At 46.3% G+C, this 25,972-nt stretch overlaps 1 protein-coding gene across 1 annotated transcript in view; it reads right to left on the bottom strand.

The window, feature by feature from the left end:
• LOC138513506 (solute carrier organic anion transporter family member 1C1-like) overlaps positions 1-25,972 on the bottom strand; it is a 503,198-nt gene that overhangs the window by 121,970 nt on the left and 355,256 nt on the right. The window contains exons 11-12 of the mRNA XM_069628421.1: positions 5,985-6,150; positions 1,953-2,137 (exon numbers count right to left, since the gene is read on the bottom strand). Coding sequence (XP_069484522.1) covers positions 1,953-2,137; positions 5,985-6,150 — 351 coding nt within the window. The remainder of the gene's footprint in view (positions 1-1,952; positions 2,138-5,984; positions 6,151-25,972) is intronic.

Below are 25,972 nucleotides of genomic sequence, written 5' to 3'. Positions count from 1 at the left end.
TCAGGTGATTCCTAGTAGGGACAGCAGGGAAGTAGTACCTGCAATAACTTTGCTATCCGACTCCAGCCAGGTGTATATTCCTAGTGGACCATTTGTAAAAATTATTCTAATGTAACAACACCCTTTAGCTCTTATCTTCCATAATCGTGGGGCTATTCCACTATTCTGCAGCCAAAGGCCAGGGTAATGCACTCACTTTAGGAACAAGACGATGGGACATGGGTTTGAACCCCAGACTGGAGCTTAGCAGCTAGAGGAATCTGACTTAAAGAGCTATATACATCACCAATACATACATTTTAACCCATCAGCAAATTAATCAGTCTAAAATGGTTCTGATTGGTGTAATATACTTTGCTCATCTGTAACATTCAATGTACTGTTTTCAAATATATGCGTTTTCTATGTTCAGGTATGATACTTTCGATAGCCATCTTCTTTTGCTCTGGAGAAGCCACTCTAATGTCACTTAGTCTCATGTCATCTCTTCCTTATGTTAGCTGCCCCTCAGTCAGAGGTGTCGCTAGGAGGCCTGAGGGGGCCATAGCCCCTGATCTTTTGGTTGTAGCCCCGGATAGAAGCTCAGGGGCTACAACCAAAAGACTAGCTAGCCCCGACTCCCGACAGGCCCAACATTAGTGTAGCCCCAGATCTTTTACAAACCTAGCCACACCCCTGCCCGCAGTGCTTTTCAGTACTTCTCAACCTCTTTTCAGAGACTACCTTCACTCTGGTTAATGAATAAATGTTGGGTTCGATTTACTATCCATTCTCAGGCCATGCAATTAGGGAACAGTCACACATTTTACATAATGACGGATTAATCAAACAAAACTATGTATGTGCATTTGTGTATGTGCAAATAGCACGGCCTCAAATAATATGTGCTTGTTTTAGTGTGTGCAACAAGGAGAATGCATGAAAGAGCTTATACTTTTGACACTAGCTGATGCCGCCTGGAATGCACTTTACACACTGAGAGACTTTCCCCTAACACTGGTGTACCCTGCCGGAAGCAAGGGCAACTTAAATGCACAAAAAAAGACAGCAGTCTTCTCACACATCTGGCTTTGTGCAGTGCCCAAAAAGGCACTCATGGACATTAAGAACACTTTCTGAATGTCTTTTTCAGAAAAAGGAAGTGGAAATCGGACATCAGCATTGCAGTTAAGGGTCCAATGTGGGCCGGCCCCCAGAAATATGCACCATTCACCAACGTACGTGGAGGTAGGAGACTAGCTCACTGACAGAGAGGCGCTGGAGATCAATGCACATTCGGTGTGGGGTCCATGGCTGACAGTTACGTTTGCACGCAGCGCCAGGATGTGGGGCACCTGCAGTCTTATCCTGGCTCCCCTTATTCATGCAGTTTCCCTTACTGAATCGCATGGCCCTGTATGTATCTCTGCTGGCCGCAGAAAGTGACAAGAAATGAACCTGTGTTTTGCATCTAGGAGTCATCTCCATGATCGTAGCTTCACTTTAAATATTACCTTCAATATTGACCAAGCCATAACATGCGTTACCCATTACAAATAGTTTCAGTTCCTCCCAAAATATTTCACACACATCTCTAAATTTCGAATTTGCATACCTTTTATTTGACAGAGAATATTATGTTGTGATGGCAAAAGCATTAGCTTTCGCAAGTCCTAATGACCTTCTTCATCAGATTTATCAGAACAGGTAGGTCTGCTGAAGAAGCTCTTTGGGAATTTCGAAAGCTAATGCTTTTTCCTTTGAAGCATACTAGTCCCAGTCCAATAAACGGTGTCAAAGATTTAAAATGTCTTTTTTTATTTTCAACTGGACTAACATGGTGGTAAACCTGTTTGCACACTTTCAATAGTGCTGTGCCGTGTGAAGTTTATTTTGAACTCGGCTTTTGCAGCCATCTGAGAAAATATCAATTTCGTACAAATAATGATATGTCTGATTTGATTATCACTCACCTAAACATGATTATGAAAGAAGCCGCACCGCCCAAGGAATATACAAATGCTGCGATGACTTGTGATATCACATAGTAGAGAAACATTCTGGAGCAATCATCTCCCCTTGGACACTGGCCCAAAACAACTGAGAAATTTCCTGAGTTGGGGCTCAAAGCTTCAATGCAGCTGCAGTTACCATAGCCCTGAAAGAAAGTGTTAAAAGGATACTTATGAGGAATGGCTTAGACAATGTGTGACATTAGTAAACTTTTTAAAAGGCAGTAATGCAATCAACATGCAGCATCAGAGCTTTGAGATAGCCCCAAATGATTAAAATACACAAGAATGAAGGCAACAAAAACGTAAATTCAGTGCAGATAAAATATATTGCATACGATTAGGGAAACATTTTGAAAAATTATAATTGCAAACAGGATGTCCTAGCTATATGACCATTTCTCAACTTCAAGGCAATGCAGAGGTACCTTGGTAGTGCTGTTGAAACCAGCCATATCATGGACCAATAGTAGATAATGCAAGGCAGATTTGAGTGTCCTAACAACCCTAAGCTTGAGTAGTGGAAACATAGGGCCTCATCAAAGTTGGGCTGTATTCCCGGCAGTAATACCGCCGACTGTAATAGCCCTAGCACCGACCGATCCAGTGATATTACCACCGGATCACGGGTTGGGCCTTAACGGTAAATCCCCATTCCTGATTGGGTCCATAGGATCCAAAGGGGAATTTTCAGTGCTAATACTGCGAGCTGATACAGCTGGCTGTAATACCGGCAAAAAAACTCTATTTTCTCCACCATAAAAAAGCTGTAAGTAAAACAGCTGCTTTAGCGTCCAACTCGTGATAGGGCCAGCCCTTAAATGCGGCGGTAATACCATTACCACTGCATTTAAGGGCTACAGCCCAACTCATGATGAGGCCCACAGTCTTCTGCCTGATCTTCATATATAGCTTACATAAAAACATACAGTGCATTTTATTTTATTTACATTTCTTTATTTTTTATTTTATTTATTTATTGCATTATAGTTTATACAAACCTTTAGCAAACCTTTACCTTTACCCTCCAATCCACTCAATTCAAAGACAGATTCAAACTTTAATAAGAAGATTTCCTTATGGTTCCTCTTTTTCAGAACATTCTTTTAAGAATTTAACTACTGCAATCATCACTGAGGTTTTTTTCTCCCGTCAGTGATCCAGCATTCATCTGCTGACAGAGTTCGGGCCCTTTGCAAGAATTGTGCAAACAATCTTGTCCTTAGTGGGATTAAGGCCATGCAAAACATGAACATGTGCTGCAGATTTTCCACCGAGCCTTCTTCCTTACAGAATCTACATAGCATGTTTCTAGGTCCATTGGCAGTTCTGACAGAAAGAACCTCTTTTGTGCTATAGAGGTTCAATCTAATCCTCACAAATTGGGACCTATAGTAAGGATCTGTAAATGTCTTTAGATATGCTGGAATGTTAACCAAAGCTCTGGTTTCATTTGATGTGTTATGAAACATTTTATATGTTTTGGCTTTGTCACAAGTTAGTTATATCGGCAATATGGGCAGGTTAACACCTGGGAGGAATAGGGGGATCTCCATGTATAACATGCAGAATCATCAAGAAACTAAATCTGAAGCGTGTTATGAGGGACCTGCCCAGGCACTCAATCCTTTTGCATGCAATGAAAATACTAGCATGACTCGTGTTAGACTATTTGAACAGTTCCTTTCCCCGCCTCTCTGCATAAATACAGAGTTTAGTTTCCTGATGACTTAACCCAACATCTTGGTTGGTTGATAATGCCTGGATTCCTAAAAAGGTTTTGGATATCCACTTTCAATAGAGAATTAAGGACAACATTCAGCCGAGGGATTCTTAGGAAATTCTCTCTAAGAAGCATATCCTTGAGGATTTTGTGAGATAGAATAGAGTCTGGATTAGTCATTACAACCGTGGGGAAAGACCATGGTGCTATTAGCACCATGGTCCATGCCGGTAAATTACCGACTCCGCCATGGAGAACGGGGGAATTACCACCCCATTACAAGGTTGGCGGGCCGGTAATTCCCCCTTCCCCCATGGACCTTCCCCATTCCCATTTTTGCCCCACAGAGCTCAATGGGAATGGGGAAGGCGCTAAGTACGGTGCCGCAAATTGCGGCACCGTAATTAGCACCAAGGTCCCTTTGCGGGTCCCTACTTTAACGGCTGATCTACACCAGCCGTTAAGGTCGGGTCCCGCAAAGGGACCTCGTAATTAGGCGCTAACAGGTTAACGTCGCCGCAGCCTTTTACGGCGCCGTTAACCCATTAACGCCTGGGTCGTAATGAGGCCCAATGTAGTTAACCGCATGCAAATAGGCTTTAGTGTAAGCTCATCAATAATAAAGGAGTTATTTGCTTCACGATGCATTGAAAAGAGGGGAGCTGAATTGGTCAGATTAAGGAGATGCCTAAGAATGGCAAACTCCTTTAGTTGAATGGTATGAACATTCTAAACTCCGCAAAGTTTTGCACCATTGCAGGCAATTGCTGGTGGTTTCGCCGTATACATTCTCAGAGTGGTTAATGACATGTACAATTCAGAAAGAACTTAGCACTTTTCTTTTTATGAATGAAGGATTCTTGACCAAAAAAAATGAATAAGAAAGACACATGATTTGCATATCAGAGTTGATTCAGAGAACTGAATATATTTATCTAATGCGACTTTTTGATCGAAAGCCAAGAGTTAACAAAGCCCAACACATCATCTAAGGACAAGACTTCTCGAATTGCACATCAAATGTATGTATTTATTGATTTATTGTGCAATATAGTTTATGATTAAAACTCTTCACACATATAAAAATAAGACAATATTAAACATCATCACAGTACACTTATAAACATAAAATCACTTTAAAAAAATCCAATACAGCGATTGTTAGTGAAATCTCATTAGTGTTCAAAATGCGTATCCTAAACCGAGGCACAGGTACCCCATCAGCACTATGCACAAATCTTTCTACATTTTGTTGTTGAACTGCTGTTAAACTAGGGCATTCAAAACAATGGTGCTTCAGAGTTTCAACAGTCACAGCACAGTAACGACATAGTTTCCTCTCTTTTATAATTTTAACTCTAGCTCCTACTACATCAGTTTTTTGGTATAAATTCAGGTTTACTCTCAGAACAGAGCTCCTAAACTCACGCATTGGGTGCTTCATCAAATAAAGTGCTAAAACACTGCGGGCCCCATCACGAATTGCACGGTAGCCCTTAAATGCGGCGGTAACACTATTACCGTTGCATTTAAAGTTCCATCCAATCACAAATCTGGCAGCATTTACCCCCTACTGTAAGCTGGGGGTAAATATACCAACTTCACCTCCTATTTTGGGTGCAATTAGCGCAGTGCTATTAGCGCGCTGAATTTTCCCCATTGAGTCCAATGGACTGAATGGGGAATACCCATTACCACCCAACCCTTGATCCAGCGCCAATAGCACCGGACCGTTTAGTGGTAATGCTATTAGCCGGGGTGGTATCCCAGCAGTAATACTGCTGGGATACCGCCCAATTCGTGATGAGGCCCATAGAATTTTTGCATTTCCTTTGGCTGATAGGTTTCACCTTAACTATAAAACGACTAGCATCGCTCTATGAAATATTATACAGTGATGGAGAGACAGAGACAGAGAGATATGGGCGAATCTACAAAAGGACAGCGCTAATATCATTGACTTTAGATGTCAAATTTACACATGCGCAACATGGACAAATGCACCTGTTCACAAAAACAATATAGAAGTGAAACCGGCTCACATTCCCATGACCATTTTTGAATCATCTCTATAGAGTCCTACACAACTAATTCTCCAAGCATGATGCACATTTTAGTAAGTTGCAATTCGGTTTCCTTTTCTTAATCTGGTGCATTTTACTCGTATATAAATTACACACCTGAAGTGAGTGTAAGTGCTACTTCCCTTTTTAATGAGCCCCTTGAGTTATTTCATTTAATTGAAATAAAAAGTTGAATATGCTTCTTACTATGTTTCTCCCGGTTCCAATCGAAGATTTGCATCCGGCAAGGCAGGCAGACATGTATGTGATTCCATTATCGCCACAAACAGGATCCCACTGGTTCGATGAACATCTGCAATCGGAGTTGCAGGGGGAATAGAAGGATCTCTCTTTAAAAGTTTCTAGTTGGCTTCTAAAGTAAATATTATTTTGGAAAAGTTAGAAGCATTCCACGGTTATGTTTTACAGATGTGCACTCAGTGAGGCAACTTTTTAAACATTTTTAAATTGATTAAACACGCTGTAATTGTTCTGTTTTTTGTAACACTATGGCAAGAAAGCATCATTACCATAAAAAGGAGTAGTTCAATACATTTGAAGGGAGTAAGCATGGATGAGGGAAACTGAGCTTCTCTGATTGAGGATGAAGAAATGCTGGTATTGCATCTCTTCGAAAGATGAAAGGACCATGTGTGAATCCATAATTCTAGCCACTGTTTTGCACCATGAAATGATCACTGATTTCTAAAGTTCTTTTGTTTAAGAAACATTCAAATCTGAAATGCATTTGTTTGGTTTACTGTGATTTTACCTACAACTTTTTTAAATTTTTTTAAAACTTGTATTTATTAAGAGAGCAGCTTCACAGCAAGACCATTTACATAAACATTGCATTGTGGTTCAAGCATAGTTCTGGTACACATATGCACACAGCAATCAGGTAAGTACTGCAAATCAAGGCGAGGATGTAGGTGTTCAATCAACATCAGGCATCAAATTACACAAATAGAGGCGCAACAGTGTCCATATGTCCTTGGGACAACAGGGTGTCGGGACCAACAGTACAAAGAGTTCCTCGTCATCATCTACTATACATAAGTCTTTCAGGAAGTTAGTTCGAGTTGGTCTAGTTGAGGATTTCCAACATTTCAGGATGTATCATTTGACGACAATACATGAAATATTAAAAAGTTGCCTTGTGGTTTCCTTCACCTTACCAATATCTCCAAACAAATACTTCAAGGGGGACAGGGTCGCCGGGATCGACGTGATTTCCTCAAGGAGCCCCGCCAGAATTCCACAATCAAGGGGCATGACCAGTACATATGATACGTTCCAGCATCTGGGGCATTACATTTTGGACAGGATCCTGTATAGTTTCCTATGAATTTGACTAGTATGGCCGGGGAATAATGCAATTGATTTAAGATTTTGAATTGTATTAGTCGGAGCCCAGAATTCATTGAAACAGATTTGGTAAGTTGACAATAACGGGACCATCTAATGTCGTCGATCAGGGTGCCCGTGTCGCGCTCCCAGGTCTCTTTAATTGTGTTACGAGAAGTGGAATGTGCCTGTACCAGGGAGTATAGCATCGAGACCCCCTTGCCATGACCATATGCGGACACCACAGCTCTAATAGATTTGTGCGTCCGGGGCTCCAGTGGAAATGTTGGCCATCTAGCAGCGAAAGCAGCCCTCATTCGGTGGAACTGAAAGTGTTTAAGCTGCCCCTCCCCCCACTGCATCAATAAAGTCTGCAAGTTCGCAGAAAGTGCCATCCGGGAACATGTCCCGCATCTTGAAGAGCCTATTAGGGTCCCATGATTGCTGAAGGGCCTTGTCAAAAGTTGGGGCAATGCTGGGGAAATTCCACAAGGGAACCTCTGGGTCGTATGGGGTCTCCAGGCCAACCCTCTTATAAATCCTGGACCAGGCATGTATGGTGGTACGTACCGGGTCAAATGGGCAGGTGTCCTTGTAGGTGGAGTTGAAAATAACGGAACGTATGTCGTTGGGACGAGCGGCGTGTTTTTCAAAGAGTATGTGGGGAACTGTGTCCTCGGGGTCGAACCAGTGCTTTGCAGATTTTGCCTGTGCAGTTAAATAATATAGTTCAAAGTCAGGAGCAGCAATACCACCTTGTGAAAATGGTTCCACCATCTTAGCCTACCCTAGCCTAGTCGTCTTCCCATTCCAGATAAAGGAGGAGGTAAGTGACTCGAGTTTTGTAAAAAAGGACTTACCGGGCCAGATCGGGATGTTGTTGAAATAGTATAGAAGTTTGGGCAGAACCACCATTTTAAGTAGTGCCACTCGACTGTATAGGGATAGCGGAAGATTGGCCCACAACTCGAACTTGGTCGTCAGGTTTAGCAATAGTTCACCGTGATTTTGTGTATATAGCGTTTGTTTATCCCTGGTTACCATAATTACCAAGTAGCGTACCTGAATTGGAGCGGATTTAAACCCCCTTATCTCGGATAGGTCTCTAGTATTCGGGGTCAAAGGGAATATTTCGGACTTCGGGACGTTGATTTTATATCCCGAGTAATCTGAAAATGTGTGTATGTCTGACATTATGGACCTCATTACAACCCAGGCATTAAGGAGTTAACGGCGCCGCCACCTTTTACGCCTGATTACGAGGTCCCTTTGTGGGTGGCACTTTAACGCCTGCTTTTTGCAGGCGTTAAAAAACCAACTCCCAAAGGGACCTAGGAGCTAATTACGGCACCGTAATTTACGGTGCCGTAATTAGCGCCTTCCCCAGTCCCATTGAGCCCTATGGGGCAAAAATGGGAATGGGGAAGGGCCATGGCGGCATGGGGAATTACTGCCCCACCAACCTCGGAATGGGGCGGTAATTCCCCATTCCGCCATGGCGGTGTCGATAAGTTACTAATAGTACCATGGTCCAACGCCTGGGTCGTAATGAGGGCCAATGTGTTGCACATTGTCCTGTGGGTTTCGGACATACAATAGGGTATCGTCCACGTATAGTGATATGATCTGTGGGTACCGGTCATCCTAAGACCTCTATGTGAGTGGTTCTTACGGATATATTCAGCTATTGGTTCTATGGTAAGTGCAAACAGAATGGATGAAAAGGGACAGCCCTGTCGAGTTCCCCTATGTAACAAGAATGTGGGGGTTAAGGTATTATTGGTCAGAACTTTGGCATATGGTTCAGTATATAATAGCTGCACACATTTAATAAAATATTGACCGAGACCGAACCGCTCGAGCACCAGAAAGAGGTATGTCCAGGAGACGGAGTCGAAGGTCTTTTCGGCGTCTAATGCCACAACCGCCGACTTCGCCGTCGGATCGATCTGTGCCATTACGCCAAACAGACGCCTTAAGTTTAGGGCTGTGGATCTTGTTGGGATAAAGCCAGCCTGGTCTGGGTGTACCAGGATTGGCATGTACGGCAGGAGTCTGGTGGCTAGTACTTTAGCAAAAATCTTCGCATCAGTGTTTATTAAGGAATGGGGTCTATAGGAGGCCATGTCTTGTGCCAGTCTACAGGGTTTCAGGAGGACCGTAATAATTGCTTCGCGCATTGACTCCAGAAGGACACCTCGGTCCATAGCCTCCTCCTACACTTTCAATAGTAAAGGGGCTAATTTGTCCTGAAATTCCTTATATAATTTGGAGCTCAGGCCATCTGAACCTGGGGCTCGACCCGCGGATAGAGATTTAATAGCTGCAATAAATTCCTTAACTGTGATAGGTGGATTGAGTATGTTTCATGTCTCGGGAGTTAATGTTGGGAGGTCTAGGTCATCTAGGTACCTGATTGTGTCTTCCCTGGTTTTCACATCATGATTAGAGTATAGAGAGGAGTAGAAGTCAGCAAATGTGGAGTTAATGTCTTGTTTTTGATTAACTGTGACCCCAACAGCTGTCTGTATTATGATGTCTATCGGCTTTCAGCATATTGGCCAGGAATTTGCCCGCCGTATTACTTTCCCCTTATCTGCGTCTTTAGCTGGGGCAGACATGTATAGGACTTCCCTATTGGCCAACTCGTTGAATTCCTTTAATGTAATGTGGATTTTTGACAGGGTTTCCCTGTTAAGTGTGGCACTATATTTGGTTTGTAACAAGTCTATTTTGGCTTCGGCTATGCCCAGTTCCCTTCGCACAGACTTCAGCATACCTGTGGACTTGCCCAGGATGGTTCCCCGAATCCAGACCTTGAATGCCTCCCACAGGGTAGCATAGGTGCTCACCGACCCCTCATTTAATTCCAGAAATTCCTCGATTTCAGTATGTAGGGCTTCACAAATATGGGGGTCCCTCAGGATTGTGGGGGGCATCCTCTATCTTCTAGGCGGAGGTGGGGTGTCACCTAGGTTGATGTCGAGTGTTATTGGTGAGTTATCTGAGAGGGTGCGGGGGTGTATTTCGCAAACAGAAACCGTTCCATCTAGGGACAAACTGATAAGCCAGTAATCTATGCGCAAGTGGGAATTGTGGACGGACGAATAGAAGGTGAATTTCCTCTCATACGGATGTAGTGTACGCCATGCATCTATTGTACCTGTCTGTTCCATCAATTGTTTCAAGACCAGTGCGGCTTTGGATGGAGCCCTAGGGGTGATCGACGAGCGATCTAGTGATTGGTCGAGTATTGTGTTAAAATATCCTCCCCAGATTATTTGTGCCTCCCCTGATGTGGACAACATATCCAGTATTGTACAATAGGATTGCGGGTCATACGTGTTAACTCCCCCCACACCAGTGCATATCTACCTTGTGGGTCTATCTTACTAGAGTGATGTTTGAAGCACAGCTTGGGATGTTTGAGTGTCAGTACTCCCCTAGATTGAGCTGAGTATTCCATGTGGTATCTGTGGGGGTATCTGTGGGGGCCCCTTCGTGGCATGAATTTGGTGTTAACGCTACCCAATGCATGAGTTTCTTGTATAAGAAGAATATGGGGGTTATGGTGCACACCATATGCTGCAATCTTCCTGGCTTTAACCGGGTTATTAAGCCCTCGGATATTCCAGGATAGCAGTTTAATGTTTAAGCCTTTGCTAGCCTGTGTCATAGTCATATCTAGAATCGCCAATTTGTCTGTTACGTTGCCACATATCTACACAGTGCGGGTTCCCGCTACAAAACAGCTCTCTGATTTTAATGTTATAACTTCCCCAAACAGTCCTGGCATATTGCCAGGGGTAACCCCTTCTCGATTTCCCCACCCCCACCCGCATCATCAACCCCAACCCGATGAGGTATCCCTTGAACCATAACTTGGGAAGTCTCCTGGGGGTGTAGGCTGTACTCACAAGGCCGCCAACCAAGGGGGCTCACAGCCCTACTTCAAACAAGTAGTGATCAGGGCCACCTCGCCGCCCTCAGGTTTTTAACTTTATAACCAGTGCAGTATGAACGGATGACTGTCAGGAGGCAGGGTCGTCCAATTCCTCAGCAGGTTGGGGTGGCAAATTCTGGTTTATTGCCTGATCTCTTAGGGGCAGAGAGATGGAGGCCTCGACAAATGGCATGGCTTCTGTAGGATTTTCAAAGAAATGTGCTCTGCCGCCGTGTTGGATGTTAGGCAGAATCCTGTGCAGTTCCTTAGGGAGCACTAGACAAGATTAGGACTACAGGCCAGAGCAATAAATCTGCTTTGGTATCAGTCTGTACCACAAAGATTTATTTGGTAGCTGTGGCTGAGCAGTCAGACTTATCTCAAGAGGGAGATGAGCAGTGTTCAGGGTTTACACAATAGGCCCACTAGACTATGGAACAAGGAAGCACTGACCAAAGCATTGTATTTAAAAAGTAGATATTTATTTTATACACCTCTAATAAAACACATGTATCCCAGTCATCAAGCAAGTTAAATTAAGTCAAAGGAAAAATATACACACTCCCCAGTTAAATTGTAGACCAAGTGAACCAGAGTGAAAACTGAGCAAAACGGCACAGTGACAGCTACACACAAGGGATCCTCTAACAGTTCCTCACAAGGGAGGGAAAGCACAAGTTATATAGGAACAGTTTCTTACACACCCTAGCAACACTTTCCATCAGTTTATGAACCAGTTTAAGCAAGGCAGTGCATCAGTATAAGCAATACTTAAATGAAAACTGAGCAAAATGGCATTTCACAAGGTTAAAAAATGGGTAGAGAAGGGGAATTAGAAGAAATAGGTGCACCAACACAGTTCTCAGTGAAAATCAATCTAAAGAAGGCAGGTCTAACAAATGTGACCAGAGTCAGTAGGCCTGTGCCAGAGTCAGTGGTACAGGGCAAGGGCCCAGGAGCAAAAATGTTCTTGTAGCTGCAGTCGAGTCTTTGGTTATCGAATTTGAAAAGATGGTTGCAGAAGTTGAAAAGACAATGTTAAGAGAGAGGGGCGGCCAACCCAACAGCCAGGTAAAGGATTTAAAACACCTTTAGTGCTACTGCGAAGAAAGGGCGGCCGGGCGGAACAATGCACCTTTAAATGAAGAAGTGGATCCTGCGGTGGCGGTTGTTCCTGGTAGTTCCTGCAGTTCGGGTGATCCAGCAGAGGAAGAGATGCTCGAGTTACTGCTCTAACAAGGTATGAAACCAGCTGTGGGGCTGCCCGACGAATAAAATGTATGCTCCTTTAAATCGCGGTCCAGGTTGACTGGTGCCTGGCTATCCGGTGTTCGAGTACAGGGTACGGGAGATTCAACCAAGGCAGGTCCGGGAAGGTGATTGGCAAACTGGTTGCTCCCACCAGCTTGAGGGAAGAAGGCTCTTGCAGGTAAAGATCTTCTCTCGTTGTGTGGAGAAAAGTGGTGAGACGCTGCAGCAGGGCTTCACCGGTGCTTCAATCGTTGCAGATGTCTTTGGCTTCTCTCCTCTTCGGCTTCTTAGTTTCAGTGGCGACGTCTTGTCCTTCCAGTCCTCAGGACCCTGCTTTTATGCAAAAAGATCCCCATTCATACAGCCTAGCTGACACTCACACAGTGGAGTGGTCATCTTGGCGGAAGACCCTCCAGCCTATCAGGATAGAGTGCGACAATGGTTGCGGAGGCAACCCTGTCCAGGGGTCCTACTCCCCCTCCCACACAGTGGACCCACCCCAGACTCAGTGGCGCAGAAAGGAGGGCTTCTCGGCAGAAGCCCGCCAAAAGGGCGAACAAAGGATCCCCGACCTGGGTTAGGAGTTTAGAGAAAGACACGAGAAAGAAGTTATATTAAAGTTCTGGCAAATAAAACCTACCGGAGTAAAGTTAATATTAAAATGCACCAGCGGTATGTTAGAGGCTGTCAGAAAAAGTGGTAGCCTCGAACAATGGGAAAATCCCATTAAGAAATATTCGCGGTCAAATATTTATGGTAGTAACCACTGCCAAAAGCCAGAAACTTTTGAGAGAGGGACTGTACGGTACCCTCTCGAAAATGAACATAGGTGAAAAAACTATTAACCCCTTCCAGTACATCCATAGTAAGATGGATTGTACTGGTTTAGTTCATAGGATTTGACTAGTAAAGTCAATGGGGACTTTAAATGCCCTGGGAGACAGTAGTCAGTCCCAGGGTATGGAGTCTATGTTTGGGGGTCGCTAGGACACCCCTGTGTCACTGCACTGAGGGTGATGTGTAACACATGTGAATAAAGATGGTTTACAGTGATAATTTCGACAACAAAAATGTCGAAAGTCAAAATATCGAAAAATAAAATGTCGAAAAAAAAATGTCGACTTTTTTTTCAATGCATTTTTTTTTTAAATAGGGGGGGTTCCCCCCAACCCCCCTTTTTTAATTTTTTTTTAATTTTTCCCTTTTTTTAACTCCCGAACCCCTAAAATAAATATATAATTAAAAAAAAGAAAGTCGACATTTTTTTTTTCGACATTTTTTTGTCGACATTTTTTTTTCGAAATTATGACCACCCACCAATAAAGATGGTTCCTATGGGATTGAGAAAGATCCCATAGGCATTAAACACAAAAATAGCCTAGAACACACATAGCAAAAATGCGTAAGATTGGGAAAAAGAGTCTCACTCTTAGCAGGTAAAAAGAAACAAACCCTTCAAATCCAGCAAAGCTGCTGGGGTACTCTATAGGTGAGGGAAATTAGCCATAGAATGAGAATTCTCCCTAACACTCGCCCCCCCCCCAGACTAAGGGACAGGAGGATCTAATCCACTCTTGAATGAGTCGCTTACCTCTAGTCGGTTATACATATCCTAGAGAGACCATCAGCATTTTGGTGGTGACTTCCTGACCTGTGCTCAATGGTAAAATCAAACCCTTGGAGGCAGATTGACCATCTTAGCAGTTTGGGGTTTCCCCTTTCATTTACATCAACCATCTCAAGGGTTGGTGGTCTGTTTGAATGATGACAGTAGATCCATACAAGTATGGTCTAAACTTCTTCAAAGCACACACAATGGAAAAACATTCTCTCTCAATAGTTGGCCACCTTGTTTCAGGTTCCTTCAGTTTCCTACTGATGAAGCAAATGGGGTGTTCCCTACCTTTCTCATCCAGTTGACTGAGTACTGCACCTATACCTATATTGGAAGCATCTGTTTGTACAATGAAGGGTTGGTTTTAGTCAGGAGCTCTGAGAACTGGAGCTTGACAAAGGGCTTTCTTCAGGCTTTCAAAGGCCTGATTGCACTTCTCATTCCATTTGATCTTTTTAGGGAACTAAGGAGAAGAGATTACATTCATTGGAGAAGCTATGGATCCATAGTTCTCAATGAAATTCCTGTAATACCCAGTGAGGCTTAGGAAGGTTCTCACCTGGGTCTGAGTAGAAGGGGTTGTCCAATTTTGCACAGCTTCAATCTTGCTGAGAAAAGGCCTTATTTCTCCACCTCCTACCTCATGCCCAAGGTAGACCACTTTACTCTGACCAATTTGGCATTTTCTGGCTTTTATGGTCAGATGGGCCTGTTCAAGAGCCTGAAAAACATATCCTAGGTGGTCAACATGTTCTTTCCAAGTAGGGCTGAACACTGCAATGTCATCCAAGTATGCCATGCAGAAGTCCTCCATCCAATTCAGAACCTGATTAACCATCCTTTGGAATGTAGCAGGTGCATTCTTTAATCCAAAAGGCATAACCTTGAATTGGTATAAGCCAACTAGGGTGGAGAATGCAGTTTTCTCCTTGGCATGGTCAGTCAGGGCTATTTGCCAATAGCCTGACGTGAGATCAAAAGTGCTGAGGAATTTGGCTGAACCAAGTCTATCAACCAGCTCATCGGTCCTTGCCAAAGGATGGGCATCAGTCTTAGTGACTGCATTTAGAGCTCTATCGTCCACACAGAATCTCAACTCCTTGGATCCTTCCTTTGGTACTAACACAACTGGGCTAGACCATGGACTAGTAGAGGGCTCTATTAACCCGAGATCAAGCATCTTGTTGAACTCTCCTTTGATGTGGGTTCTTACATTTTCTGACATCCTGTAGCCCCTGCTTTTAACAGGTAAACAGTCACCAGTTTGAATATCATGCTGGCCCCAAGGGGTCAAGCAGGGTGCTAGAGAAAACAGGGAGTCAAATTGATTCAACAAAACTTTGCACTCCACCTGTTGCTCAGGTGTCAGATTAGAAGAGAGATTAACTCCTATGTTCTCATCCAAAGGTTTGCCTCTGAGGAGGTCAGGTAGAGGTTCACTCTCCTCCTCCTCTTGAGCAGAAGCTAGAAGCAAAGCTCCAGTTCTGGTCTCAAGACATAAGCTTTTAGACAGTTGATGTGAAAGACTCTAGGAGCCTCCTTAGGATTGCCTAAGTCCACCAGATAGTTCACCTCTTCAAGTTTTCCCACAACATTGAAGGGTCCCACCCATTTGTCCTGCAAGGCCCTCTGCCTTGTTGGGACCATAACAGGAACTATCTGGTCTTGAGCAAACTCAACCATGTTGGCCTTCTGGTCATGCCAATGCTTGACCAGAGCCTGACCTGCTTTCAAGTTATCACTTGCCTCAGCCATCATGTGTGACGTTCTCTTCCGGGGTCCTATCACATGGTCAGTGACTCTGACTGGCGTGGGGGAAGGAGCACTCTCCAACCCCTCCTTGATCGGGGCCAATGGACCTCTGACCGGATGACCATAGAGACGTTCAAAGGAATTGTATACACTCCCTCCTGAGGGACTCTGTATGCAAAGAGAAGGCATGGCAGTCGAAGATCCCACTTTTTCTTAAGAGGGTCTTCTAAAGCTCCTATCATGCTCTTCATGGTTCTGTTAAACCTTTCTACCAACCCATTTGTCTGAGGGTGGTATGCTTTTGAGAACTTGTAGGTAACTCCACAGTTTTTCCACATGGCCTTCATGTAGTGGGACATAAAATTTGACCCCCTGTCGGATATTACCTCCTTAGGAAACCCACCCCTGGTAAAAATACCAAGGAGGGGCTTAGCTACAGCCGGAGCTGTAACATTCCTCATAGGAATGTCTTCAGTAACCTAGTAGCATGGTCTACTACAACAAGTATAAACCTGTTGCCTGAAGAAGTTGGAGGATCAAGAGGACCAACAATGTCGATTCCTACCCTCTCAAATGGTACTCCCACCACAGGGAGAGGCACTAGGGGTGCCACGTTCTTGGAGCCACTTTTATCAGAGGTTTGGCAAGTGTGGCAACTCTTGAAATACTTATCTACCTCATCCCCCATTTTAGGCCAATAAAAGTAGAGAGAGAGCCTTTCCTTGGTCTTCTTGAAGCTCAAGTTACCAGCCAAAGGTATCTCATGGGCTAGTTGCAAGTATTGGAGTCGGTTTGCTTGAGGCACTGCAAGCCTTTTGTAGTCCCCAGGGAGTGACTCTGTTGGTTCACTATAGAAGAGGCCATCTTCCCAGTGTAACCTGTACTTCCCAGGCTCTTGCCCTTCAAGCTGAAAAGCTGCCTGGTGGTGAAGACCTTCCAGAGTTGGACATTCTCTCTGTCCCTTACTGAAGTCTGCCCTTCGGGGTCCACCTTCTGCCAGTAAAGACTGCAGCTCAGGATGGTCCACAGGGTCAAGATCTCCAATGAGTTCCTGGCCACCTACTAGATCTGAATCTTCAGGCTCTAGTTCAACCACACAGGGTTGTACCTCACTCTCAGCCTCAGCTGGAGGAATCACAGGTGTGATTTTTGACAACCTAGGAGATTTCCTGGTTGGCAGCACTGGAGGGCCTTCTGCTGGTTTCTTCTTTGAAGCCTTGGGTTTCCCCTTTGCTTCTGGTTTCTTTGAAATAGTAGGTAGTTACTTCAGTGGAGTAGGAGTGATTTCATTTTCTATCATCTCCTCTCAAGGTCCTCTCCCTTGCAGGTCTGGTAAGCTCCTGTAATCACTTACAAGGAGGTCTGGGAGTACTTGACACTACTCCCAGGTCTTTTAGATCATTGCCCAACAGCACCCTTCCTGGTACTTCAGATTGTACACTCATAGGTATCCTGACAGTCATTTCATTGCACTAGATGAGTCCTGGTAATTGGGGAAGCATCTGCACAGACCTCCAGCTAACTTGGTGAGGCGTTTGGGTGCCTTAGCAACATCCTCCACCTTGAAAAAAGATTTGTCCACCACAGTTATGCTGGCCCCAGTGTCTCTAATGACAGGGGTTTCCTGACCATTGACTAGGACACTGTCTTTATAATACTCTTTAGTATTAGGAGAGATAGAATTATACACATCTAAATTCTGTTGTTCCCACAACCCTAGATATACTAAAGATACACTAGCTGAGACTACAATGGGATCTTCAGCTAGCAGTTGAAAGTTTCCACTGACCATATGTACTTCCCCCTCTGGAGCGAAGGCTAAGGAGACAGTGTGGACCCCTGAAGGTTTACCCTTACATCTGGGATCCCCTTTCACGTGATCAGTAGGGCCCCAAACATAACATTTTCCAAATGTCTTTATGAATAGTGGCTTGTTCTGACCTCCTTCTGGTCTAGAAAAATGCCTAAGAGTGGTAAAAAGAGTCTCACTCTTAGCAGGTAAAAAGAAACAAACCCTTCAAATCCAGCAAAGCTGCTGGGGGACTCTATAGGTGAGGGAAATTAGCCATAGAATTAGAATTCTCCCTAACATTGGATTCTCATCTTTGCTGGGAAGATGAGCGCATGGGGAATTTGACATAGTCTCAGTTGTCTCTTAACTGGTTCATAGGACCTTCTTAGTGTTTGCATATTTGTCAATAAATCCGGATATATATGTATTCTGCTGTTTTCGTAGAGTAAAGTGCCTTTTTCTCTGGATACACTCAGGATAGCGTCTCTGTCACTATAGTTGAGGAGACGGGCTATTATCGTACGGGGTGGTGCCCCAGGTCTGGGAGGAGGCGCTAGGGTACGGTGGGCATGTTCCACAAGGAAATGGTCTGAGAAGGAGTCAGGGCCGAAAAGGGTTTTCAGGAGGGTTTTCACTTTGCATTCCATGAACCCCCTGCCAAAAGTTTCTGCCACCCCGACTAGGCGGATGTTATTTCTTCTGGACCATGATTCAAGGTCTTCACATTTGTTTAGAGTTTTTTGGAGGTCCCCTTTCAGCTGGGTGATGTCACGGCTGTGTTGTATTATCAAATCCTCATTGGTACAGATCCTGTTTTCCGCCTCAGTGATGCGTGTGCTCTCCTTATCGACTCTTGCCTTCAGGGAGCTGATTGTCGCCACAATATCGTCCAATTTGCTATTGACCGCATGGAAGCCATTCTGGACTATTGACATTAATCGGTCCACTCTCTCGTCCATCGGGGAATCTAGATGGCTGTCCATTGGCTTTGGTGGTGGTGTGGTGGACCCATGAGGCTGGGAGCTGGCAAAGGAGTCCATTGGGCCTGTTTTCTTGGAGCCCACCCCTTTCTTTTTGTGGCGGCCCATATAGTGGGCTGAGTGGCTTATGTTCTCCCACGTCCCTCTGCTCTCTATAATAATATTATCCAACAGTCTTGGATGGGGTGTAGTATACACGTGCACACTGAAGGCAATCCTTCCTGCCACCCAGATTGGGTTTGTATAGTTCAGACGTAGTGAAATAAAAGTGCCAGGGTTATGTTGGAGTTCGTACTGTAAAGGCTGAGCTGTAGGTCGAGCTATAGGTACTTATTTGGGCTCTGCCGGCTACTAAGGTTTAGTATTCCAATGTTTCCCTGCAGGTGCCCTTCTGTGGTCTATTGCCAAAATCCGGGGTTGGTGTGTGACCATTTGTTCAGGATAATGCCCAGTGCCAGTGGCAATTATGGCGCGCACCCCGCCCGTCCGCTGTGTTGTGGGTGCGTCTGGAGTTGGGAGATCCTACATTCAGAAACAGGGTGTATGTGGTCTCCTTAAACTGTGCGCTTTACCACTTATGGATGACCCAGGCGGGTCACTCTGTGCCGCCAATCCGCCTGGTCCCTTGGTCTGTGATCACAGCACTGAATCAAGGTGTAAGCCGGACACAATAGTATATTGCCCCCTGGTCGCAGGGCGAGAGGTTGGTATCCTCTGGGCTAATGGAAGTCCGAACAGCCGGATCACTCTATGCGGGGCTGTGTTGTGGGTTCCTACCTTAAAATTGGTATACGTAGGCCTCAACCAGCAGAAACGGTCACCATGCAGTAGCGGCCCGCAACGCCGGTCACAGCGGGGCCCTTTAGGTCACCGGACCGCTCTCTCCAGACAGACTCGGGTGCAGGCGGAAGGTGAATCCGTGTCCCTCTGATGTTCGGGGCGGGGAGCTGCGAGCCCTGGGGGACCGCAACAAAGTATTCTGTTGCAGCGGTCCACTGCCGTCGGAACGTGGCATTCGGCGGGGAGAGCCGGTTCACTTCGTGAGTTACCTCAGTCCGTTCTGGGGGTGCTCGCTTGGGCTGGTGTTCGGGTGTTTGTGGAGCTCACTACGGGCCAAATCTCCAGTACCCCGGCAGCTCCTTAACGTTGAGGCATGTAGCGTAGCCCTTGCCCCACTCGGCCTGTAGTTGAAGTCACTCCCCCGGGCTGTAGTGGTTTTGCCGTGGAGCCGCGACACACGGCCGCCTCCACTGCTCCCGCGGTGCAAGCTTCCTGGGCAATATCTTTGGACTACGTGTCAGTTTATTTTCAGGATTTGTAAGTGCAGTGCTGCATATCCTCCACTGCCTCTTGTGAGTGTTTTCAAGCATTCCGATGGCCCCAGCAAGGATTAATTTAAAGATCGGATGGATTACGGGCCGGAGCTCCCCTTTCAGGCGGCCATCAGCGTCGTGCACAACGGCACCCGCATTTTACCTACAACTTTTATTCCAGGTATTTTTTACCGAAACATTTGTACTGAAAAGATTTTAATTTTTTATTCAGGGGGGCCTCAAACTCCTCCCCGGCTATTTAGCCCCTTAACAACCCCATATATATGTGTGTTTATAAATTATTCAGTATTTTTTCGGCTGCTTAATAAATGTGGTCTGAATCGAAAATAAGTGCCCTGCCCACCCACAACCCATAGGAGCACATTTACAGAGGTACCTTGCAGACTGTCTTGCATGGAGATAACACAGGCATGGAACATTGCCCAATCAGACCCCTAAGATTAATTGAAGATGTTATTATATTATACCACGTTATTTAGGCAATATAACCCAAGGACGGGGGCATTTCCCTACCGGTAGTGACTCCCTCCTCGGGTTACATTGCTGTTAGTATCGCGGCACGTCGTACTGGGGTATTAATAGCAGTTTTTCTCAAGTTGAGAATCTTCACTGCCACCAGAGAGAAAGGACTACACTTAGTCCCTTCTCCTGTTCCATGGCGACCATTAAAACAAATGTAAAAAAAGGTGAACAAAAGAATGGCCACTATGAAAGGGGCGAAGGGACTACACGTAGTCCCTTCCCCTTTTCCATGGTGGCCACTCACGGAGAGAACTCTGGGACGCGGCAGTGCTTGGAGCCTTGTCGGGCAGGTAAGGCCCAGGCAAAGGCCAATGAGCTTGCATTTTACAAGCTCATTGACCCTCGTTGGTTACCAATATCATGTATTATATGTTTCTGAATGGTATTCTTGTTCCATGTATTTTCTTCTTTTCCTGGTTGTTGGCTAGGACGGATCGGATTAGCTCAGATCAGATGATCTTTAATACATTTTTTTTTTATTCAATTTTTATTGGTTTTTCAACACAACAAAAGAACTTATGCATGTACTATACATTGGGCACAGGCCTGCAACAACTTTAGAACTTAAAGACAGCACAAGACTTTGGTACTTTTCTTGCCTCCCCTCTCTCCCTCCCCCCACCCCTACCTCGAGGCTCAAAGTTTAATTAACATAATACCCCTCTTTGGGCAGTGTCCTGCGGGCTTATGGCAGTGAATGTATAGTTGACTCTCCTGAGTCATATTCAATGTGTTTTGCGCAAGGGACTATTTCGGGCCGGGTGGCGAGATCCTGTTTTCCTGCGGACCCGACCTCGGTGTTGGTAAACACCTCCATGAATTGCAGCCAGGCCATTTCTATCTGTGCACTTGAGCCATGTATTGCCGCCGTTAGTCTCTCCATAAAGTATATGTCCTTAGCCACTGCTACCCATTCCCTTTTTGTGGGGAGGGCCTCTCTTTTCCAAGTCCTGGCTCTAGCAGCCAGCAGAAGAAAGAGTGTCAGGTCTGGCAATTTTTCCCAGCATTCATCTCCTTGTTGTAAACCAAAAATCACCAAGATAGGGTCCAGTGGGTAGTCTCCCTCCCCCGGCTCCCTGATCCAACTAAGCACCTCTGACCAATACGTTTGGACCTTTTGGCATGTCCACAACATATGCCAGTAGTCAGCCTTACCTCCACATCTGTGCCAACACACTGGGGCAACATCTGGGAACATCTTTGAGAGGGTGGTCGGTCGTATTGCCACCTGTGGAGGAGTTTGACTGCATGGGTTTTATACTGGCAGGAGATAGACGTTTTGAAGGCCCTGGTGCAGAGTCTCCCCCAGAGGCCGTCCCCTATGGCGCAGCCCAGGTCCTTTTCCCATCTCCTTCTAAGGCTCCCCGTCGTTCCCTCCAGGGGGGCTAATAGAGCTTGATACAGGAGTGAGATGAGCCCCTTTAGTTCTGTATGGGAGTCTAAAATTTTCTCCAATGGGGTGAGTTTTCTTTGTATACGTTCCTTCAGTTTTGGCTTCATTAGGATTCCCTTGAGTCTAAGGTACAGGAGAGGGGAGAGCCTACCAATTCCCAATGCCTATCCTCAAGTTCCTGGATAGGTATGAATGAGTTCTCCCTCACCAGCCGACCAACCCTGCACAACCCCGCACCGAACCATTGCTGGTAGTGTTCATGGCCTGGGATTTCTTCTAGTAGTCGGGTGGACCAGATGTGACTTAGTGGGGAGGGCCAATTAGTAACTTTCTCCCTGTTTCCCTTCCCTGCTAAAGCCTTCCACATCGTACCCAAGATTGGGTGATCCCTGATCCTTCTCTGGAGTTTTTGCAGCGGGACCCATAACCATTCACCAACAGTGACAGGGCTCAGGAAGGAGTTCTCAATGTAGACCCAGTGTTTATTGGGGTCCTCTCTAAGGTGAGGGGCTAGAACTCTAAGTTGGGTCGCTCTGTGATAGGCCTCGAGATCTGGGAGGGCAAAACCCCCTCTTTCTTTGAGGAGGGTAAGGGTCTCATACCCTATTCTGGGTTACCGGCCTTGCCATATATATTTCACTATGCGCCTCCTGGCTTCTCTTAGATGTAGTGTGGGGGGCTCCAGGGGGAGAATCTGGAAGAGGTACAGCACTCTGGGGAGCATGTTCATCTTTACCGCGTTTATTCTACCCATCCACGAGATTTGCCCCTTCCCCATCCCTCCATTTCCCTGTATAGTTTCTCAAACAGAGGGGGGTAGTTTGCCTGACTCAAGTCCTCATTCGGTCGAACTATATTAATTCCCAGATATTTTATCCCACAAACCTGGAGGCCTAGAGGGGCCAATTCGGATAAGCATCTGTCTGCATCTGATGCGAATGGGAAGATCATCGACTTGCCGTTGTTGACTTTGAAGCCGGAGAAATGGCCGAACCGCTCAATTATCTGCAGAACGGCCGGGATTGACCGAGTGGGTTCCCTTAGGTGGAGCAGGATATCGTCTGCATAAAGACCCAGTTTGAATGTGCGGTCTCCCACCTCTATGCCCCGCACCAAAGTAGCACCTCTGAGATACTCTGCGAATATTTCCATGGTTAAGGCGAAGAGGAGGGGGGAGAGGGGACATCCCTGCCTCGTCACTCTCTGGAGGCGGAAAGCATGTCAAAGGCACCCATTGACGGTTACTCTGGCCCCGGAGACTCATATAACGTCTTGATGGCCTGCCTGATCCCGATTCCAAACCCCAGCTTAACGAGTACCCCATGCAGAAACCACAAGTCGACCAGGTCGAATGCTTTTTCGGCATCGATGGACACCAGGACCGGGTTATTTCCCTGCGGGGCTGCGATCCTCATGAGATGCAGAGTTTTACGGAGAGTGTGAGCCCCTTGTCTAGCCTGGATGAAGCCAACCTGATCTGGGTGGATCAGGTTCGGCATATGGCCATCGAGTCTCGTCGCGATGATCCTCGTGAACAGTTTAGCGTCCACGTTGAGGAGAGAGATAGGTCTATAGGAGCGACAGTCTGCTGGGTCTTTTCCCTCCTTAGGGATTACTGTGATCAGAGCTTTGCAAACGATGGGGGCGCCCTTCCCGTCTGCATTATGTATGAAAACAGACCGGCCAAGAACCCCACCAGCCGTCCCGAGAAAGCCTTGTAGAAGCCCGCTGTGTAACCGTCTTCCCCGGGGGCCCTACCCAGCTTCAGTCCCGATGTTGCTTTCAGCACCTCCTCCTCTGAAATCGGGGCGTATAGGGCCTCGGACTCGGGTATTCCAAGCGAAGGGAGGGTGACCCTGTCTAAGTAGTTCTCTTGTGCTTCCCCATTCACCTCCCCCTCCCTCCCATATAGACTCTCGTAGTAGCTAGCAAATTTCTCTGCTATCCCTACCGGATCCAATCTCTCCCCCTCTGCTGCATTCCCAACTCGTGACACCCACCTGTCCGCTCTTTGGCCCCTGAGCTTGGCTGCGAGCATGGCATCAGCCTTGTTGCCTTTTTCATAGAACCTCTGACGTAGGTGTTGGGGGCCTGCCACTATTTTGCCCAGTTCTATTTCCCTGAGTTCCTGTCTTTTCTCTCTAGCCAGGCCCAGATTCCGCTCTTTTTCTCCTTCTCCCTTCCCCTCAGACCTTTCCAGGGACAGTATCTCTGACCTCAGCCTGTGGGACAGGAGGGTCCTCTCTCTCTTTTTTAGAAGCTCCTTCACTAATCAACCTCCCCCTCTAGGTCGCCTTAGCCGCCTCCCAGACCATCTCCGGGGCCACTTCTCCTGTATTATTGAGTTCGAAGAATTCTTCGATTGAGATAGACCTTTCTTCTGTGACTACTGCGTCCCTTAGAAGGAAGTCATTGCATTTCCACAGGGATTTCCTGGTATTTAAACCCGAAATACTATCATCAGTCCAGACCATGTCATGGTCCGACCAGCTGACTGGGCCGATCTCACATGCCTCTATTCTGCTCATGTGCTGGTATTCTGTAAACAGATAGTCTATTCTTGTTCTAGTTCCATGGGGTGCCGAATAGAAAGTGTATCCCCTAACTTTCGGATGGAGGTCCCTCCATATGTCAACCAGCCCCTGTTCCCACATCTGGTCCCGGAGCCCACTTTCCGGATTCCTCCCCGCCCCTTCTAGCAGGGTGCGCCCCCCACTATGGTCCTGGTCCCGGTCCGCCCACATGTTAAGATCCACCCCAGGAAAAGGAGACCTTCAGTTCTGTGCCGCACTTCTCCCATGACATCCTGGAGGAATTCCCACTGACCTACATTGGGGAAGTAGATGGCCACTAGAGTGATCCTCGAGCTATGCAGGTTACCAGACACCACTAAGCCTCTCCCGTCCTCTCTCCCCCAACTGGTTACCTCTGTGAGTTTTTGGTGCTTGTGGAGCAATATTCTGACCCCACCTTTCTTTATGGGGCCGGAAGCCCAAAATGTCTGGCCCACATGCGCACGGGGGATGGCCCTTTCCTCGCCCCTCACAATTCTGGTCTCCTGAATAAAGAGGACGTCTATCCCTGTGTTCTTTATTTCTCTCCCCAAAAGGGAGCGCTTTGTTGGGGAGTTGAGACCCTTGACGTTGAGTGAGCCTACTCTGATTGTCTCGACCCGGCCCTTTCTCTCATTGTCTGCCATTTCTTTTACACATTGTGTTCGCTAACTTCCCGGTCCAGAGGGAACTGCCCTGACCCCCTTTGGGGCTGGAACCAAAATAAGCCTGAGGTCCCCTCCTCCCCCCTACCTGTCCTGCCCCCCCCTCTTTTCTGAGACGCCTGCCAACGGCCAAGCCACCAGGGTGAAAGCATGCTTGAGCACCACAGTTCTCTTTATCAAACTTTATGCCCCCGACAGGGGATAGCCAGCAACAATTCCCACACTCTCCGCCGGGCCCTATTCCATTCTCTCTTCTCTTCCTGCTTCAGACGGCGGGGTGTTAGGTTTTTTAAATTTTCTCCTGCCCTTTGTTTTCTTCTTTGTTGACCAGGGGCCCTCTGGTTCTCTCCTTGGTTCTGCTCTTTCTTGAGTTCCTGCTCCTTCTATCTCCTCGTGGTTATCTCCCTTGAGCACCTGTAACACCTGTGTGGTTTCCTTTCCGCTGATGACCCTATAGTCCACTCCGCCCCTTTCGAAGGATAAGGCAAACAGGTAAGACCATCTGTATCTTATGTCCTGGCTCGTGAGCCACTGAGTGAGCGGGCGGCATTCCCTTCTATGGGTGAGTGTGAGAGCGGATAGATCTTGGTAAATCCTAATCGTGTCCCCTTCAAAGATGAAGCTCCCCAGCCTTTTTGCCTTTTCGAGGACCTCATTTTCTCCCTGTAGCGGAGGAAGCGCACGACGATTGACCTTGGCCCCCCCGCCCCTCCTCCACCTCGATGTGCTCTATGCAGTTGGACCTCTTTGCCCCCCTCCAGCGCAAAGAGTTGGTTGATCAAGCCCTGGACTTTTCTCCCCACGTCGCCTGCTGTCGCCCCTCTCTCCTGTGTCACACCCATGATACGCAGGTTGTTTCGGCGTTCTCTATTCTCTAAATCGTCCATCTTGAGAAGCATGTCCTCCTCTCTTATCTCCAGGTCTGTTAGCCTTGCGTCATATTTCATGTCTAAGAGGTCTGTTTGGAGATGGTTGTTTTCCATCCCCTCCATTTTGTTCTCCAGAGTGTCCACTCTGCCCTTGAGGTCTAGGATCGACGCCTGTATGTC

Source organism: Ambystoma mexicanum, chromosome 12 (genome assembly GCF_040938575.1).
Source record: "Ambystoma mexicanum isolate Mex_15411 chromosome 12, UKY_AmexF1_1, whole genome shotgun sequence".
In the NCBI taxonomy this organism is placed as follows: domain Eukaryota; kingdom Metazoa; phylum Chordata; class Amphibia; order Caudata; family Ambystomatidae; genus Ambystoma; species Ambystoma mexicanum.
This window is presented reverse-complemented; position numbering and strand designations above follow the sequence as displayed.